Consider the following 17,391-nt stretch of genomic DNA (forward strand, 5'->3'; position numbering starts at 1 on the left):
TTATAAAGTTTGTTTCAAATACTGTGTTCTGTGTATTTCTCTCAAAACTAATAGCCATGTAACAAAAGGTTTACCTTGAGATTTTCAACATATTACACTTAAATCTTTTCTCTTATGTGGTCTGTGTGGTGAGCAGTCAGAACACTTTGCTTTCTTCATTATTCTTAATTAAGCTTGCTGTTCTGTAGGCTCTAGATGCCTCTATTTGAGCAGGGAGTTGGAACAGATGACTTTTGGGGGTCCTGTCTGCTTTTAGCCACTCTGTTTCTGTGATTCTATGTTTCTACACTGAATTTCCTCAGTTAAATTCTCTTTACGGGGAGAATTTGGTATCTAACTCTGATTAAATGTGTAAGCATTTATTTTTGCTCTTTCCTTTAATTTTACCTAGTATTATATTTTAGCTAATTAATGAAAATTGACCTTGTACTGCAGTGCAACATTAATCTTTTTCCTGTATTCTTAGCGTTTATACACTGAAGCGTGGAATAAAGATAAGACCACAGTTCACGTCATGCCTGACACACCAGAAATCGTACTAGCTAAACAAAACCAAGTACACTACAGTCAGGTGAGTAAATCTGAAGAGCTGAGAAAGTTCAATTTATTTACCTCTGAATTTCACTTTATATTATACTGTTGTCAAGTTGTTTGATTTCATAAGTGGCCAGCTATGTTATTCACTTCTGAGTCGTTCTTTTACTAGAATCTATCTCCTAGGCATCTGATGTTCTTCTAAAATATTTTTTCTGCCATGAACTAGTGATCAGTTTTATAGCGGAGCATGGAAATAAATTATTTAAGTTTTAAAGTATTTCTTTCTTTCCCTTCCCTGGATGACTTCTACTTTCCAAATGTCTGCTACGAAATCAGAAAATGAAGATAGAGCAGTGTTGAGATATTCAAGCTATCTGAACATTAACAATATCATTAAAGATCATAATTTGCTTTTTTTTTTTTTTTTACACAAGTGTGTTTAACTGAAGTGTGTAAATTTTCTGATTATAAAACCATTTTTTAATTTATTTTATTTTATTTTATTTTATTTTTTACAGAAAATGTACAGACTGGCTTTGGAGGAATCAAAGAAGAAGGGTCATGACTTGCGTTTTGATGCCATTCCTATCCAAGCTGCCAAAGCATCCAGAGAGATTGCCAGTGATGTAAGCATTTTTTGTTTTTTTTTTCTCATGGCTTTATGGATTTGTTAAAGCAAAAGAATTGAAATGACTGTTCCCTTGGTTATTATATCTTGATATCTATTATATCAATATCTTGAGTGCAGAATAGATAATACTGAAATTCTGTAATTCTACTGTGTGCTGTAGTGCATAGAAGGAATGGACAGTCTGTATTTTTATGCGTAAGAAAGACATAATAGCAATCAATAGGCAAAATAATGCAAAGGGCATTTGCAAGGTAGTTCTATTGCATGCTCATGGATGCTAAAGTAGGATGGTGTAGTTAACCAAATTCATTTCTGTTTCAAACTAGGAAATACTGTGAAATTTCTACCCAGGTATATATATATATGTTAGAAAACTAATGCTAAAACTTATAAATTTTTGTCGTTTTCTGGGGAAAAAAATAATTCTGTTGGAATGTTGTACTGAAATTTAAAATGTCTGAACACAAAAACAGTGTTAAAAAATATGCTGTTTCCTGATGAGGAAACATCTCTAGAACAGAGGATAATACTTATATGTTACTTGTTTTTCCACCAAGATTGATAATTAAACAGTGTAAAGACCACCTCAAACTGTCTTCATCATGGTGTCCCATGATAAACGATAAGTTAATTATTACATTCCAGTCTTAACATCAAACCAATGTAGAATATCAGACTTACTAGCTAGGATGTGACACTAAATATTAATTGTGTATGTCTTACAATGTTGTGGCTTAACTATGAAGAATATTACCTCTCTCCCAGGTGAAATCAGGACAGATAGCTGTATTAAAAAAAAAAAACCGAAAAAAACAACTTATGTCAAAGTTCATGAAATAGTAGGGAGGTCTGAGTTGCATAAAAATATTAGTAATTATGTTAAAAAATATCTTAATCTCTGTGTATCATTTATTAATTGATAAGTGTACCATATAAAATACGAACATACTTTATTTCAGTACAAGTATAAAGAAGGGTACCGCAAGCAGCTGGGCCACCACATTGGAGCGCGCAACATCGAGGACGACCCCAAGATGATGTGGTCGATGCACGTAGCCAAGATCCAGAGTGACAGGGAGTACAAGAAAGCCTTTGAGAAGACCAAGACGCACTTCAGCAGCCCTGTGGACATGCTGGGAATTGTGTTGGCCAAGAAATGCCAGGAGCTGGTCAGCGATGTTGACTACAAGCATCTTCTGCATCGGTGGACCTGTCTGCCGGACCAGAACGATGTTATCCATGCTAAGAAGGCCTATGATCTGCAGAGTGATGTGAGTAAATTGCTGAATTTGTAATACATAATTAAATATGCTGGGTTTTGTACCTAATACTTTGTATAAAATGTGCCTTAGTCACTTGAATCGCATGTGTTCTTCATAGCAAAGCATTTAATACGCTGTCATCATTACATTTAATTCTGTTTTCTCTGTCTTTAACCTGAGATAGACTTTCTTCCTAACTCTGGCATGTGTAGAGATCTTCAATAACTCCCTTCTTGTTATTTAAAGATTCAATATTTTGTTCAAAACTTTAAGTTGGTTTAAAAACCACGTGCTGCTAATTTGCAGGAATATATAAAATTCCTAGTGTGGTATAAGATACAATTACTTATATATGCAAGTACAACATTAAAATAATTATGTATGATGTACTTTCAAAAATTTTCAGGCTGTTTATAAATCCGACTTGGAATGGCTGAGAGGAATTGGATGGGTTCCTATTGGCTCTTTGGATGTTGAGAAGGCTAAGAAAGCTGGAGAAATCCTGAGCGAGAGGAAGTATCGTCAACCAGCCGACCAAATCAAATTTACTAGCGTGACAGATTCTTTGGCTATGATGTTAGCCAAGCATAATGCTGAGATAATGAACAAGGTGGGTTTGTGTGTTACTGCAACTGGTGTTGCTAGTTGAAGGACCTTGCTGATCAGGTGAAAAATACAGAAGAAGAAGAGTACACAGTGTTTTCCTAGCAACCTTAAGTCAATAATTTGCTGCTCCAGTTTACCCAAAGAAATGGAGGAAGAATGAAGTTTCCTACTTAAGCAGTTCTATGAGAACCTTTACTGTATCAGGATATTAAAGCCTACTTGAACCATGTGAAAGTTTGTAAAATACTTTCTTTGGACAAATATATTAGTTTGGTTGTATATATACCTTGCTCTCCGTCAAGACTTCATTTCTTTTATATCATAAATAGATATATTTTTGGTGAATGCCAGTATCTAGCTTGCAGTCCTGCCATCATTACATAGTTAAGCTGCTTAAAAGAATCTCTTTCTCTCTCCTGTAGCGTTTATATACAGAAGCCTGGGATGCAGACAAAACGTCGATTCACGTCATGCCTGACACTCCAACCATTTTATTAGCCAAGGCCAACGCAGAGAATGTTAGCCATGTAAGAATATTTAAACATATAATACCTTAATGGAAAGAGGGAAATTAAGTAAGCATTTCTTTCACCGTAATGATTTTATAAAACACATTTCCACTAAAGTTTTGGGAGAGAATATGAGATGTAAAAGTTCCACCCTTATGAATACTCAGAAGCTGTTTTCTGTCTTCTTTTATGTAGAAACATTATATACAAGCCTGGGAAGAGGCCAAAAAGAAGGGTTATGACATGAGAGCTGATGCAATTCCAATTCGAAGTGCAAAGGCATCGAGAGATATTGCGAGTGATGTATGTACTTCCTTTATGTATATTGTTCATTTGTGAAATAGGAATCAGTGGAAAGTTACATGAGACACTAAAAAAAGTATGCTATATTCTGTTCATGAAAAAGCTTACTAGCATAGAATTCAAAGCAGAAAGACAATGGATATCAATTTCAAAAGAAAAATTGCACTGCAATTCCTGATACTGAACAGATATTAGGAAATCGTAAGTGACTGTGAATTGAGTAAGAAGTATGCAACAAGAAAGCATATGTTTCTAAACTATGAATAAGTATAATATCTATCTATCTAGTACATTTAAAAAAAATCATTCATGGCCAAAACATGATCAATATCTTATTATCCTCCTTTTACAATTCCTTAGTACAAGTACAAGGAAGCTCACGAGAAGCAGAAAGGGCACTACATTGGGTGCCGAACCGCCAAGGAGGATCCCAAGCTGTCGTGGGCTGCACGAGCCATGCTGCTGCAGAACGACCGCATTTACAGGAAGGCGTACAACGACTCCAAGACCCACATCCACCTGCCGGTGGATGCGATGTCACTGCAGGCAGCCAAGGAGTGCCAGACACTTGTCAGTGATGTTGACTACCGCCATTACCTTCACCAGTGGACGTGTCTGCCTGACCAGAATGATGTGATGCACGCGAGGAAAGCCTACGACCTACAGAGTGATGTGAGTGGGAGTAATTGTAGGAAAGCTTTGAGAAAGTTGCGTGAGCCTCTTCTTGTCACTCTTCATGCATTATCTCAAGGCTCTTGTCATGAATTTGAAGTCTGTGCTCACATGGTTTTGTAATTCGTGTATATGATAATTTCAACATTATTTACATCTTAGCCATGAGTGTATTAGGCAGTTCATATCAGCATGTAGTGTGTGTTACTGAAGTGTTTTTGTCTACTGAACAATGTTTACCTGCAGATCATGTCTCTTTTGCATGTAGGATTTATTTTAAAGGATGTTTAATTTTGTTGCAATACAAAAGATGTGATAGTTTTTTACTTAATGGTTTTGGTAGGCTGCCGGCTCAGCGATTAGTACTTTGTGTAAAACTTTTGGAGAAGAAGTTTGGGGAAAGCCTTGTATGTACATAAGCTCTCTGTACTCAGAGTTGTCTCTGCAATGGCAGTAACCCTTGGTTTATTTGCAGAATGTGTACAAATCAGACCTGGAGTGGTTGCGAGGTATTGGCTGGCTGACAGAAGGTTCTGTGGATGTGGTCAAAGCCAAGAAAGCCCAGGAAATCCTGAGTGACAAGCTGTACCGCACGCAGCCGGACCAGATAAAATTCACCAGCATCACTGATTCACCAGATGTTGTCCAGGCTAAGATCAATGCTTTGCAACTCAGTAATGTAAGCTTTTGTTTTCTATATCTTACACCGTATGTTGACATTTCCTCGTGTTGGAGAGTTCAGTTTCTAACATGATAACAGCTAATTTAAAATCGATGTTGTGAAGTAATTCCCACAAGTGTTGTTGTATTTTTCACTGTTCAGGCCATAGTGAAATGTCATTTTGCTTCCTTTCCCCTTAGCGTCTGTACCGCGAGGCCTGGGACAAGGACAAGACACAGATTTCCATACCTTCTGACACTCCTGAGATGCTGCAGTCAAAACTCAACGCTCTGAACATCAGCAATGTAAGTGAGTGAAAAGAGATGTGTGTGAAAAGTTCACTTCAGAGTGTGCAGCTGCTCGTAGAGATTTTCACCTGACTTCTGCCTTCTTTTAGCTTTTGCCATAAAGAGTGGCACATACTACTGCTATTTCCACTGTGTTAGTATGGTAAACTGTAGATTACATCTAGGCAGCCCTATGCAGAGTGTAATTAATGCTGCACATGGGTTGTTATTGAACCTGACATTTGTCAAGCAAGGAATCAGCAAGGGTGCTGATCTAGACTCCATGCTGTTGTGTCCTCACAAAGTCTTTGTGAATATAAAAATGATGAAATTGCCTCTGTGGAACATGCCAACACTCATGCATTTTGTCTTAAACTATAAGTGTTCCTGAATCTATTGAGCAAGGAGTCAGCTGCCTTGTCTGATGGGCATGTGTTTGTGAGCAAAGTTAGAACTTCAGGGCATAATTACAGAAGACTTCTCCCTTTGATAAAAACTGGCAATGATTTTTTGTGGAGCTGTTGAAGTAGTCTGTAGACTCATCACCCCTGACATATTTTGCAGCTGTGTGTTGCTTCACCCACTATTTTTGTGGGACTAGGACTAGCACTGGAGATTTTATAAGGCTGAAAGCAGTTTCCTGTTTTGTGTCTTCAGCATGAAGGGGGCAGGAAATATTTTGGCTGGAATCTGCATTCATTCCTAGATGTTCTTGGTATTGAACATCAAGTTAAAGACTGTTCAGAAGTAGTGGATGTGATTGAATTAGAACTCAAATGTTTCAAATGTTGCTGCAGTAGACATTTCAATATCCTTTTTTTTAATTTATTTTCTATTTTTTATTTTTTACCTTGCCCTTGCTTTGATTACAGAGTTCCTTGTGGTCTGACTTGTGATATAATTGACTTTCTCTTCTTCCACAGCCATCAGAGAATTTAAAACCACGTTATTTACTGAGCCCCTCTAGTGACATCAAGTTCGGGTGGACTGACCAAACATTTGAGGGCCAACTTGACATTAAAGGAGGAGCCCTAGTGTTTTTGTGCTTGATTTCCTAGATGGCATGGGTCTTTAGCAGCACATGGAGACACTTCAATTTCTGTTCAGTCTGGTGTATGGACTAAGACTCACTGCCAACAGGCACATTCTTTATTGGTCCAGAAAAAGACCAGAAAAGAAGGAAGTCTCTGGCAGGTGTAGGAGGAGTGACAAGTCAGGAGGGCGTGGATTTGTTTAATCAGGAGAGCAGATGTTTTGTCTCCAGTAACTCTTCTCCAGTTGTATGTGTGTGTATGACCACGTCAAGGCCAGAGTCCTGGCTGGATGTAACATGGTTGATCAATTTACTTTGCAGAAACATTATCAGGCGGCCTGGGATGAGGCCAAAGCGAAGAACTATGACCTGAGAGCTGACGCCATTCCCATCAAACATGCCAAGGCTTCCAGAGACATTGCTAGTGAGGTACGGCCTCCTGTGAACGTGGTTGTCCTGTGTTGTGTCTTCCTTTGCCCCGCTTGATGGAACTGAGTGAAGTGCATCTGAGGTAGAAGCAGAGCATGAGTTTGTGTCCCTTTGTTATTTTAAGGGCTGTCCTGAGTGCTTCTCTCTTTCTGCAGCTTGAAGCTGCCTGTGAGTTAGTGGTCCGTTCTTAGGATACAGTGTGATAAGCTTGTTGGAGTGCTAGGAGTGCCAGGTAACAAAGTGCTAGTTTCCCACCACGAAGATTGGACGTGAACCTGATTTTGGCAGTGCCAGGGCTGTGGCTGCTGCTGAATACCTGCAGTTCCTGTAATCCCCCCTATCAAATGCTTTCTCCATAAGGGTGTGCAGTGAGGCTGGTGCTTGGGGCAGTCTTGCAGAGCAAGGCGTCTATGTCAGTATGTTTTTCATTGCTTCCACGCACGAAGAGAAGGCAGATGTATTTTTGAGAAACCGTGGTGCTCTGTGGACACGTGTTTTGGGTGCTGGAGAATGTTGTCTGTGTGGATGGGAGCTTTGTTGGTGCTGAGGCGGTGCCTCAGGGAGCTGTGTCACAGGAGTGGCAGCCCGGGGAGGTCCTTTATGTGGGTGGTGTTCAGGCGAGAAGTTGTGTGGCTGCTGATGTTGTTTTTACTTGTCTTAGTACAAGTACAAGGAAGCTCACGAGAAGCAGAAAGGGCACTACATTGGGTGCCGAACCGCCAAGGAGGATCCCAAGCTGTCGTGGGCTGCACGAGCCATGCTGCTGCAGAACGACCGCATTTACAGGAAGGCGTACAACGACTCCAAGACCCACATCCACCTGCCGGTGGATGCGATGTCACTGCAGGCAGCCAAGGAGTGCCAGACACTTGTCAGTGATGTTGACTACCGCCATTACCTTCACCAGTGGACGTGTCTGCCTGACCACAACGATGTGGTGCACGCGAGGAAAGCCTACGACCTACAGAGTGATGTACGTATGCATGAAGATCTGGTGTATACTAATCTTATTATTTCATTTTAGCTTAGTCAGACGTTTGATCTTTAGAACAGTTTCTCCTATGGTCTCATCTTACTCATTCTTGGTATTATCTGTAAACTTTCACAGGACTTAATTTGTATCTGCTGTATGTTACATTCTTTTTGAGTATGTAATTTGGAGGTGATGATGAATCTGCTGTTCTGAGTACTTCTTGGATAACAAGTGTTTTTTGCTTTTTATCTAGTGATTTTATTGTTTTTGTTTATGTGAATCTACTTGAAAATTTATTTTTTGTCATGAACACTATGTCAGATTGCAGCTAAGATATTCTAGTGATTTCAAAGCAAAAGGAGTAAATACAGCTGCTTTTGTGGTTTGGTTTTACAACTTAATCAGACAGCAGTGTCTCTTCCTCTATTTCACTTGAGCTTCAGTGGTGAGATTCATGTTCCTTGTTGAAGAATTTGGTCAATTGAAGACAACGTTGTTGTCTGCTGCCACGTCAGGAGATCTGCTGAATTAGTAGCTCTACTCCTGTGTGATTAGCTCTACTCCTCAGTATCTCCATTCCTTTTTCTTTTTTTTTTTTTTTCTTAATGTATTTTTGCCATCTTTCACGAGGGGCCACATATTTTCTTATTTGGACCCTTAAATTGTTGTAACACCTAGAGGAATGCCTATTTTGGAAAGAACAGAAAGACTTCTTACCGTCCTTAACATCCATTCTATTCACTTGCTTCTCCACTTCTTATATTCATTTGTCTTTGAATATACTGCTTAATTTACTAGCTTACTTAAATTTTCTTCCCAGGCTTACTTATTACTCTGAATATCTCTTGTGTGTGTATAAGCTGACTGGCAATTTCCTAAGACATATCCTGCTTTTAGTCTAAAATAACGACGACTGTCATTTTAAACACAATTTTTTTTTTCTTCTGACCATTTTTCAACATAGGCTATTTATAAGTCAGACCTAGAATGGCTCCGTGGAATTGGCTGGTTGCCTAATGATTCTCCAGGTATTCAGAGAGTGAAACATGCCCAGGATCTCCTGAGTGACAAGGTGTATCGCACACCTATTGACAGCGTGAAGTACACCAGTGTCGTCGATTCTCCAGACATTCTTCTAGCTAAAGTGAATGCTGAACAGCTCAGTATTGTAAGTTACAGTGTTCTTGAATCTTTCGTTGTTTGGAGGTGATAAGCAGTTAAACAGAAAACTCTCTGTTAAAATGTAAAGTTGATCAGTGGTATTTTAAGTTGCCTTACGCTTTTCGAGACGTTTTATTTTTTGGAGATGATAATTTTATGTGAGATTTATGGAATGTTGTATTACTGACAAGTGCTGTTTTATATTTTAAATGCAAAATGAATTATTTTGACAGCCAAAATACAAAGAAGCCTGGGAAAAGGACAAGACTATGATCCATATTATGCCAGACACACCTGAAATCAACCTAGCCAAGTCTAATGCTCATAATTATAGCAAGGTATGTTTATTGTTCTACTATTTACATTAAAAAAACAGTAAACTCTGAATTTTAATTTTCTAAGATGTTACTTAAAAAGTTGGAGGTTAAGTCGCATGAATCTTCTTGAAATCTTTCATTATATGCAGCTTACAACATTGCCTTCCCTCTACTGAGCATTCTTGAAGTATTTAGGCAGTTTAAAACAAATGCTTGCATACAGCTGTTCAGAAATGATTAATATAATGCACCACTGAGACAGTGCTTTATTAAATGGAAGAGAGGCTATAAATATTTTCAGAACTTTTACAAGCACCTTTATGCTGTACAGGTTGGAACAGTGGTGTGTTACAGACACTGTGTGTGTCCTGACAAGCAGTATTTATAGCTAGAAGCAGAAGTGATGCTCCCCCAAAATACCACATTTCAGCAAACAAATGACAGTGTAGTGCATGTTTCTTTAATGACAAATGCTAGGGAATCTAGCTTATGTGTGGCATTGTACTGTCTTTTCAGAAACTGTATAGAGAAGCCTGGGATGAAGTGAAGATGAGTTACGATTTGAGAGCAGACGCAATCCCAATTAAAGCAGCCAAAGCTTCCAGAGAAATTGCTAGTGACGTAAGTGCAGAAAGAGGCATCTAGCTTTCCATATGTTTTAAGAAGTATTCCATAACTGTTATTAATGGTGAACTTTGCTCTTTACCCAGTATAAATACAAACTGGATCATGAGAAGCAGAAAGGACATTATGTTGGAGTTCCAAATGCAAAAGCAGATACAAAAATGGAGTTTGCCCTTGGCATAGGCAAGGTTCAGAGTGAACTAGAATACAAGAAACACTTTGCCAAATGGAAGACACAGTGCCATCTGCCCGTTGATATGCTGTCTATCCAGTCAGCTAAACATGGGCAGTCTTTGGTCAGTGATATTGATTACCGTCATTACTTGCATCAGTGGATCTGTCTTCCAGATCAGAATGATGTGATACATGCCAGGAAAGCCTACGATCTTCAAAGTGATGTGAGTTAACATGCAAACTTAGTTTAACTTCTTACTCTGTTGTCTTTTCTTAGTCTGCTTCAGCTCTAACTGAAGTCAGTGGGAATGTTTTGCTAAGTGCAGTGAATTGGCTTTGCTGGTTATTTAGAATACGTAGTGTATGCCACTGTTACATACTACTAAGTTTGAAAAGTACTAAAGTTACATGTAGTGCTAATGAATTTGTGAATTTAGATGTAGTGCTAATGAATTTAGATGAAATCAGAATTACTGTTCTCCTTTTAACCAGCTGGAGTGCATGCCATTCTGTATGGATCTTGCTGGATTGTACAGGGAACTCTGGCTAACAGCACAAACTCTATTTTGTTTTCTCAGGCTATTTACAAATCTGATTTAGAATGGCTACGAGGAATTGGATGGCTACCAAATGATTCACTTGGGATAAATCATGTCAAACATGCCGGAGACCTATTGAATGAGGTAACTAAGAGTTCTCAGTATTAAGATTTAAGATTTCCTCAGGAGTAGTTGTAACTTTCAGTATTTTTTAATGATTAAATACACCAGCATTTCATGTATTTTTATTACAAAAAACACAACTGGAGTATTTCCACAGTATTCACAGAATGTAACCTTTGTTTTGTTCTCTGTATGGTCAGAATTGGGTGTGTTAGCTCTAAAATATTCCACTGTAATCTGACTGTATTTTCACCTTTTCTGTTGTACAGAGAAAGTATCGTACAAAAGCTGAAACACTTCGATTTACTCCAGTGACAGACAGAGTTGATTATGTCACAGCGAAGAAAAGTGGTGAAATTCTTAGTGATGTAAGTTTGCTGGCATCTTGTCAGGTTGTAAACTTGGTCTGTGTATGGCAGTGATACCTTTGGTGACAATTGACAACACTGAACATAGGTAACCACATGTACCGTGGCAACCGTAATGCTTACTCCTTCCCAGTGAAGTCAGTGCAATCTTAAACTGTCCAGTTAATTACTGTGCTACAACAATCATTAGAAAAATTGGTGTGCTGTCAGCTTGCCAGTCTTCATATGTTTTTGAAGTCTATGAGAAGCTGGCATGTGAAGATGAAGTGACATGACCCCCTCTCAGTTCATGAATTTGTGCTTCTTTTTTCAATTTGCTTCTGGTAGAGAACATGCGAAGTTAAACACTTAATTCCAACAGTGGTAAAAGGATGGTAATGACAAAGCTGAGTTGAATAGCATGCTGCTCTTCAAGCTCGTTGCACGCGTTTGGTCACGTCCTGTCCTTGGGAACATGGCTCAGTGTATACAGCAGTGGTTAGGAGATGCTAGGATTCTGCATTCATGTAAAGTTTATGTTGGATAGAGAGAACTGATCTTGCAAAATCTGTCCTGGTTCAAGTACTTCTTGCTGCAGTTTGGCAGCTGGCTGTGGTGGAGCCTTGTAGACCAAACAAACTGGTGCAGCTTCATCTGCTGAGGATACTTCCCTGTCCATCCAGCTGCAGTGGAACAAGTTCTCAAATTCTCTGAGAAGTTCTATAAAATCTTTCCTTGTGTATCTTCCTTTAAAAATATATATCCATTTAGATGTGTGCTGAATGTATCACATTTAATAGGCTTGAAAATTCAGGTTTTTATACATTATTTTATGCATAAAATAGAGGTCTTGGTTTTATGTTTTCCATGTGCTGTGATGATGTGACAATTTTTTTTTTTTCTGTTCTAGATTAAATACCACAAAGCATGGAATGAGGTCAAGTCAAATTACACTCTAACAGATACACCACAGCTGGATATGGCTCGAGAGGCAGCCAGAATTCTTAATCAGGTACGTGTTCTCTCCTTGATCATGACAGTTTCTACTCACAGAATCATAGAATCATAGAATCACCAAGGTCGGAAAAGACCTAAAAGATCATCCAGTCCAACTGTTCGCCTATTCCCAATAGCTCCCACTAAACCATGTCCCTCAACACAACATCCACAACTCACATCTCTTCTGAGGGATTTAGAAAACTTGCTGTATTAAGAACACCCTAGAGAAAGGATTCATTTTATTTGCATTTTATATACCTTATATACATTTAATAATGCCTATGACTCCAGTAGTTTTGAATTTCTCCTTTCTCCTCTCTTCTGTTTTCCACAGAGTTTATACAAGGAAAGCTGGGAGAAAGAAAAAGCCACTGGTTATCTCTTACCTCCTGACACTGTGCAGATCCGTCATGCCAAACACTCAAATGAAGTCCAAAGTGAGGTAATAACTTTTCTCATTGCATTAGGAGAGCAAATGCTTAGAAGCTTACAAATGTTAAAGGCCTTGCAAGTTCAATGAACGATATGCAAAGCTTTGCATTAGGGCTAACATCCAGTGGACATCTTATGATTGATGAAGTTCACTGTCCTCCAGACAATTCAGACATTTTTGAGATTATGATTTTCATGGATATCGGTATTGAAAGGTCAGATTCTTGTCTCCACCTTTAGTTTCTCCAGATGCAGTCCTTTCAAAGTCACCTGAGGTAAAATTTCATATTTTATAAGCTTCTAAAAAATTAATAAATGTGATGATTGTTATCTGCAGCTCTGATTTCAGTTTCCATAATTACATTATGGTGGCTTCCTCTATGAGAAACTATAAGATGGTTTCAAAGTTTTGTATAGTGAGAGTTGAAGCTCTTGGTTAACTACTGAGCGCACATTTTGTCAAAAATGTGGTGTAAATGCCTTAAATAAAGGTCAATTCTCCAGACAGTCTTAAATAATATGTTCAATAATGTGCTGGAAAACTGAGGCTGAGTGCTTAGTAGATATTTTCTAGCTAGGTTTTCGTGCTAGGTTTTCCTCTTGTTTTGAAAATGCACCCTACTGAAAAATGATAGCATATTAGTCTAGAAAATTACACATTTTGAAGTGGAAGGACTACACAAAGTAACATTGCTGTTTGTCTCCTAATTTTGTCATGTATTGAAAATCAGACTGCTGTTGGCAACTATCTGTTAATAAAACAGTCTCATTTGTTCTTGGTGTTGACAAAGCCATGGCTGATCACGGCTTAAAAAATGAGTAGATATAATCAATACTGATTTTAACTTTTTTCTCCCCTCTTCCATCAGCTTAAGTACAAAGCTGACCATGTCAAACAAAGAGGTCACTACGTGGGAGTCCCCAGTATGAGAGATGATCCGAAACTGGTGTGGTTTGAACATGCAGGCGAGATCCAGAATGACAGATTGTATAAATCAAATTACCACAAAACAAAGTCCAAAATTCACATCCCTGCGGATATTATGTCAGTTGTAGCAGCCAAGGAGTGTCAGACGTTGGTCAGTGATATTGACTACCGCCAATACCTGCATCAATGGACGTGCCACCCTGACCAGAATGATTGTATTCACGCAAGGAAGGCCTATGATCTGCAAAGCGATGTAAGTGATTTTGCACACATACCATGTAATTTCCAATTTGTATGGTCTGAGTGCATTTTTTTATATTACATAAGGCAGAAGGACATAATTTCTTTTCTTTTTGTAACTTCATTATTTTAGAATATTTATAAATCTGATTTGGAATGGCTCCGTGGTTGTGGCTGGATTCCTCTGGATTCAGTGGAACATAAGAAAGTTAAGCATGCACAGGAACTGATAAATAAGGTAAGAAGGTATTTTAGTTGTTGTGTGGCTAGCTCTTCTTTCTCATCCACAGTGTATAAGAAAATATTTCATCTCTTTGCAGAGAGCATATACGAAAGATGCCCTTGAAAACTTTTCTAAGTTCACCAGTGTGGTTGACACTCCAGACATTGTCTTGGCAAAGATTAACTCTGTCAATCAGAGTGATGTATGTACCTTTTTTCCTTTCTGTATTATTAGAATTAGTAGATGACTCAATTGCTTTTGCTGGACTGTACTGTGTTTAGCTGTGTGTGTGTAAGCATGTGCATGCTTATTTATAGTAGACTTTTATTGGGCAAGTTGTTCAGTAAGAATATAGAAATAACACAATATTGCTACAACAAAGCATTTTACATTTTTCTGTAGACAGATACAGGTTATCCCTTATTTACAGTTGATACAGATTTTCCTTACAGTGATTTAAAATTGAGTCTTGTTCTTGTAAGCTAGTGGAGTTCATTGTGGCCACTGTCTTAATTGCTGATAAACATGTTCCATTTTACTCAAGTTTTACTGATGACGTCTGTCTGCGTACCATAGTGGCTGAAATGCACTATACAACATTTCTGAAGATGTGATAACATAACAGAAAATAAATGTCTACTTCTTACAGATGGACTAGTTGGGATAATTTATTTCTATTGTGGCATTAACTCAGTATTTCTTTTCTCTTGTAGCTAAAATACAAAGAAACATTTAACCTCGAGAAAGGCCAGTACATCGGGTCTGATGACACTCCTGAACTGAATCATGCCAGAGACATGTCCTTACTGTATAGTGATGTAAGATCTGATAAATACCTAACTGAGCTGCAGTTAGTTTTGAAAGCAACAGAATGTAGACTGAACTTCAGCATACTGTTCTGTTTCTGCCATCAGTTTACTACGGGGCACTGGAAATGTCATTTAATCTCTTTGTTGTAGGACAGTTTGGTTAAGGGTCATTTCTTTCCTCACTGAACTGATCTCAGAGTACTACTGTGAGGTGTTTGGGAGTAGGAGGAGCATTAGTATAGTTGTGATTCTGTGATGTGAGTTTACATTTATTTTTTATGAGAGGAAAACTTTAGGTGATTTGTGTTACTGAGGAGGTATTTATCAGTAGTCTCACTAATTTTAATTGGAAGTATCTACCTTTGGAAGTGTAAGTGACTAATTTATATGCCAAATCTTTGTAGTCTAGTCTGGAAGTCAACGTGTTTAATATTTAAAACATGACATATTTTAAAAGTTCCATTGACACAATTACTGCTCTTATAATAAATACAAGTTTCACTTGAAGATTTTTCACGATTTAAAACAAATTATCTGTAAGATTATCAAGGTCAATTCTATACCACACTTTTAAACAGCAGTTCATGTCTACATTTTGAATATTTCTGTTACTTTTCTGGGTGAGAAACAATGAATTCCAGGTCGCCATTTCAAGAGAGCAAATCTAAAGAGTTTGAGTTTGTGCTCCGTTACTCTCCTGAGTTGGAGCTCTGTCTTAGACCAAATATGTGTTCTGAATGAATATTCTTCATTTACTTTGTTGGGATGATTTGTTGGAAAGAGGAAGTGCTCTATAGAAACAGTCCTATTCCGTATGTGTGAAAATAGCAGAATCAGACCTCTTGGAAAGCATAATGGATCTTATATCAAAGTTTGTGTTGTGTTCTGTTTATCTAGACACTTTATAAAAGAGACTGGGAAATCAGCAAGCCCCTTGGGTATACTTTGGATACAAAATACATTCCACTTGTTGGAGCCAAGCATGCAAACTACGTGAATAGTGAGGTTAGTAGGAATTTTCCATTCCTTCTTTTTATTTTCTTATCTCCTGTGAACATGAACTTTAAAATTTCGACATGTCTATTTTGCAGCGTAAATACAAGGAGCTGTATGAGAAGCTGAAGGGCCATTATCTGGCTGGGAAGGACATTGGAGATTTCCCCAGCGTCGTTCATTCGTTAGCATTCCAGAAAATAAGGAGCGCGGTGAGGAGACAGTCCACCTTCCCCCAGTAGTTTCTGTTTCCTTTATTATCAGTGTCTCTCTCATATTGAACATAAGTAATGCTATGCTTATTAACACCAGTAATAGTATTTTCCATGTGCTTTCCTGAATGTATTTTGGGGTGAATCATTGAATTTGAAATGATTTAAGAGATCAAGATAGATATATATTTTTTTTAACTATTGGACCTATTAGAGTTTTCTATTTTACATTAAGAATCTGATCAGCAAGAAATACTATATGGCTTGAGATACTTTTGCCATATTAGCAAAAAAAAAAAAATATAATATATATAATAGGAATTGAGGAATCAGAAAGATAAATATATATTTGGTGTTTTGTTGTCACCACTGAACGTATAACATGTCATGCAGGGGCATGGTTAATATAATCTCTAATATTATGTCTCCTTTTGAAAAGGGAGATGATTTGGATTAAAGAAAAGCTTTTGTAACATAGGCACTTCTTATCTTGAAGTAGTGTTACCTTTCACACACGCAGTTAAATCTGCCAATGAAGGAGACTGTTTTTGTCTTTCTAGTACCTTGTCAGAATAAATGGTGATTAATATCTAACTTCAGACTCCATCCCACTGAATCCCATTGGAGTTTTGTCCCTAAACTAAGATTAGCCTCAGATTGTTCTATATAACCTGCTACCTACTGGAGTCAAAATTATGCAGGAGAACACTATTCACTTTTTTCTCTTTCCTCCACCTTTGTTTTTTAGCTGGCATACAGAAAGAATTACGAAGACACTAAAACAAGAGTCCATATTCCAAGTGATATGATGAATCATGTGCTAGCTAAGAAGTGCCAGTATATCCTCAGTGACCTTGAATACCGAACTTACCTCCACCACTGGAATTGTTCCCCTGAAGAGCATGATGTTATTCAAGCAAAAAGGGCCCAAGAAATTTTGAGTGATGTATGTATTTCACATATTTATTTAACATTTTACAAAGTAATCTTTTCAAGATATTTAAATATCAAATGCTTTCAGGTGTTTTTGCAGTATTTAAACATGAAATTGGTAACCATGGTCTTAGATTGCTTGGTGTCACAGTAGCAAAGATTTTTACATTTTCTGGGGAGGATCTTAATGATCTACTTATTTCTCTCACACTTGTAAATTGGAAAAACGTAAGAAGTTAATATTTGCAAGCCTTCCCAAAGTTCACCAGATGGACTTGTTGAGGCAATGTAGAATGCTTACCATCTGGCACACGCAGAGATGGGATGCAGAGGTACCAAAGTCAAAGTGTTGCTGTGCTGCAGTGATCACCAGTTAATTTGCACAGGAGCCAGGACAGCTTGCACAGACCTCCTGGATGAGTATGGAAAAGACT

The 17,391-nt window shown here is 37.9% G+C and overlaps 1 protein-coding gene across 24 annotated transcripts in view; it reads left to right on the forward strand.

Moving 5' to 3' along the window:
- Nucleotides 1–17,391, forward strand: part of NEB (nebulin) — a 98,316-nt gene that overhangs the window by 34,656 nt on the left and 46,269 nt on the right. For 23 of the 24 annotated variants that reach the window (XM_042877747.1, XM_042877753.1, XM_042877749.1 and 20 more), the window contains 24 exons: nt 2,170–2,439; nt 2,837–3,040; nt 3,459–3,563; nt 3,741–3,848; nt 4,209–4,520; nt 4,996–5,199; nt 5,382–5,486; nt 6,823–6,930; nt 7,592–7,903; nt 8,868–9,071; nt 9,298–9,402; nt 9,898–10,002; nt 10,092–10,403; nt 10,758–10,862; nt 11,111–11,209; nt 12,099–12,200; nt 12,522–12,629; nt 13,489–13,800; nt 13,921–14,025; nt 14,108–14,212; nt 14,724–14,828; nt 15,717–15,824; nt 15,911–16,024; nt 16,773–16,970. In XM_042877747.1, the coding sequence (XP_042733681.1) occupies nt 2,170–2,439; nt 2,837–3,040; nt 3,459–3,563; nt 3,741–3,848; nt 4,209–4,520; nt 4,996–5,199; nt 5,382–5,486; nt 6,823–6,930; nt 7,592–7,903; nt 8,868–9,071; nt 9,298–9,402; nt 9,898–10,002; nt 10,092–10,403; nt 10,758–10,862; nt 11,111–11,209; nt 12,099–12,200; nt 12,522–12,629; nt 13,489–13,800; nt 13,921–14,025; nt 14,108–14,212; nt 14,724–14,828; nt 15,717–15,824; nt 15,911–16,024; nt 16,773–16,970 (3,915 nt within the window). The remainder of the gene's footprint in view (nt 1–2,169; nt 2,440–2,836; nt 3,041–3,458; nt 3,564–3,740; nt 3,849–4,208; nt 4,521–4,995; nt 5,200–5,381; nt 5,487–6,822; nt 6,931–7,591; nt 7,904–8,867; nt 9,072–9,297; nt 9,403–9,897; nt 10,003–10,091; nt 10,404–10,757; nt 10,863–11,110; nt 11,210–12,098; nt 12,201–12,521; nt 12,630–13,488; nt 13,801–13,920; nt 14,026–14,107; nt 14,213–14,723; nt 14,829–15,716; nt 15,825–15,910; nt 16,025–16,772; nt 16,971–17,391) is intronic. The other variant, XM_042877767.1, reaches the window with a different exon arrangement.

The sequence above is a fragment of the Lagopus leucura genome, unplaced genomic scaffold (assembly GCF_019238085.1).
Source record: "Lagopus leucura isolate 7727_CA_CO unplaced genomic scaffold, USGS_WTPT01 Super-Scaffold_100019, whole genome shotgun sequence".
NCBI classification, from domain to species: domain Eukaryota; kingdom Metazoa; phylum Chordata; class Aves; order Galliformes; family Phasianidae; genus Lagopus; species Lagopus leucura.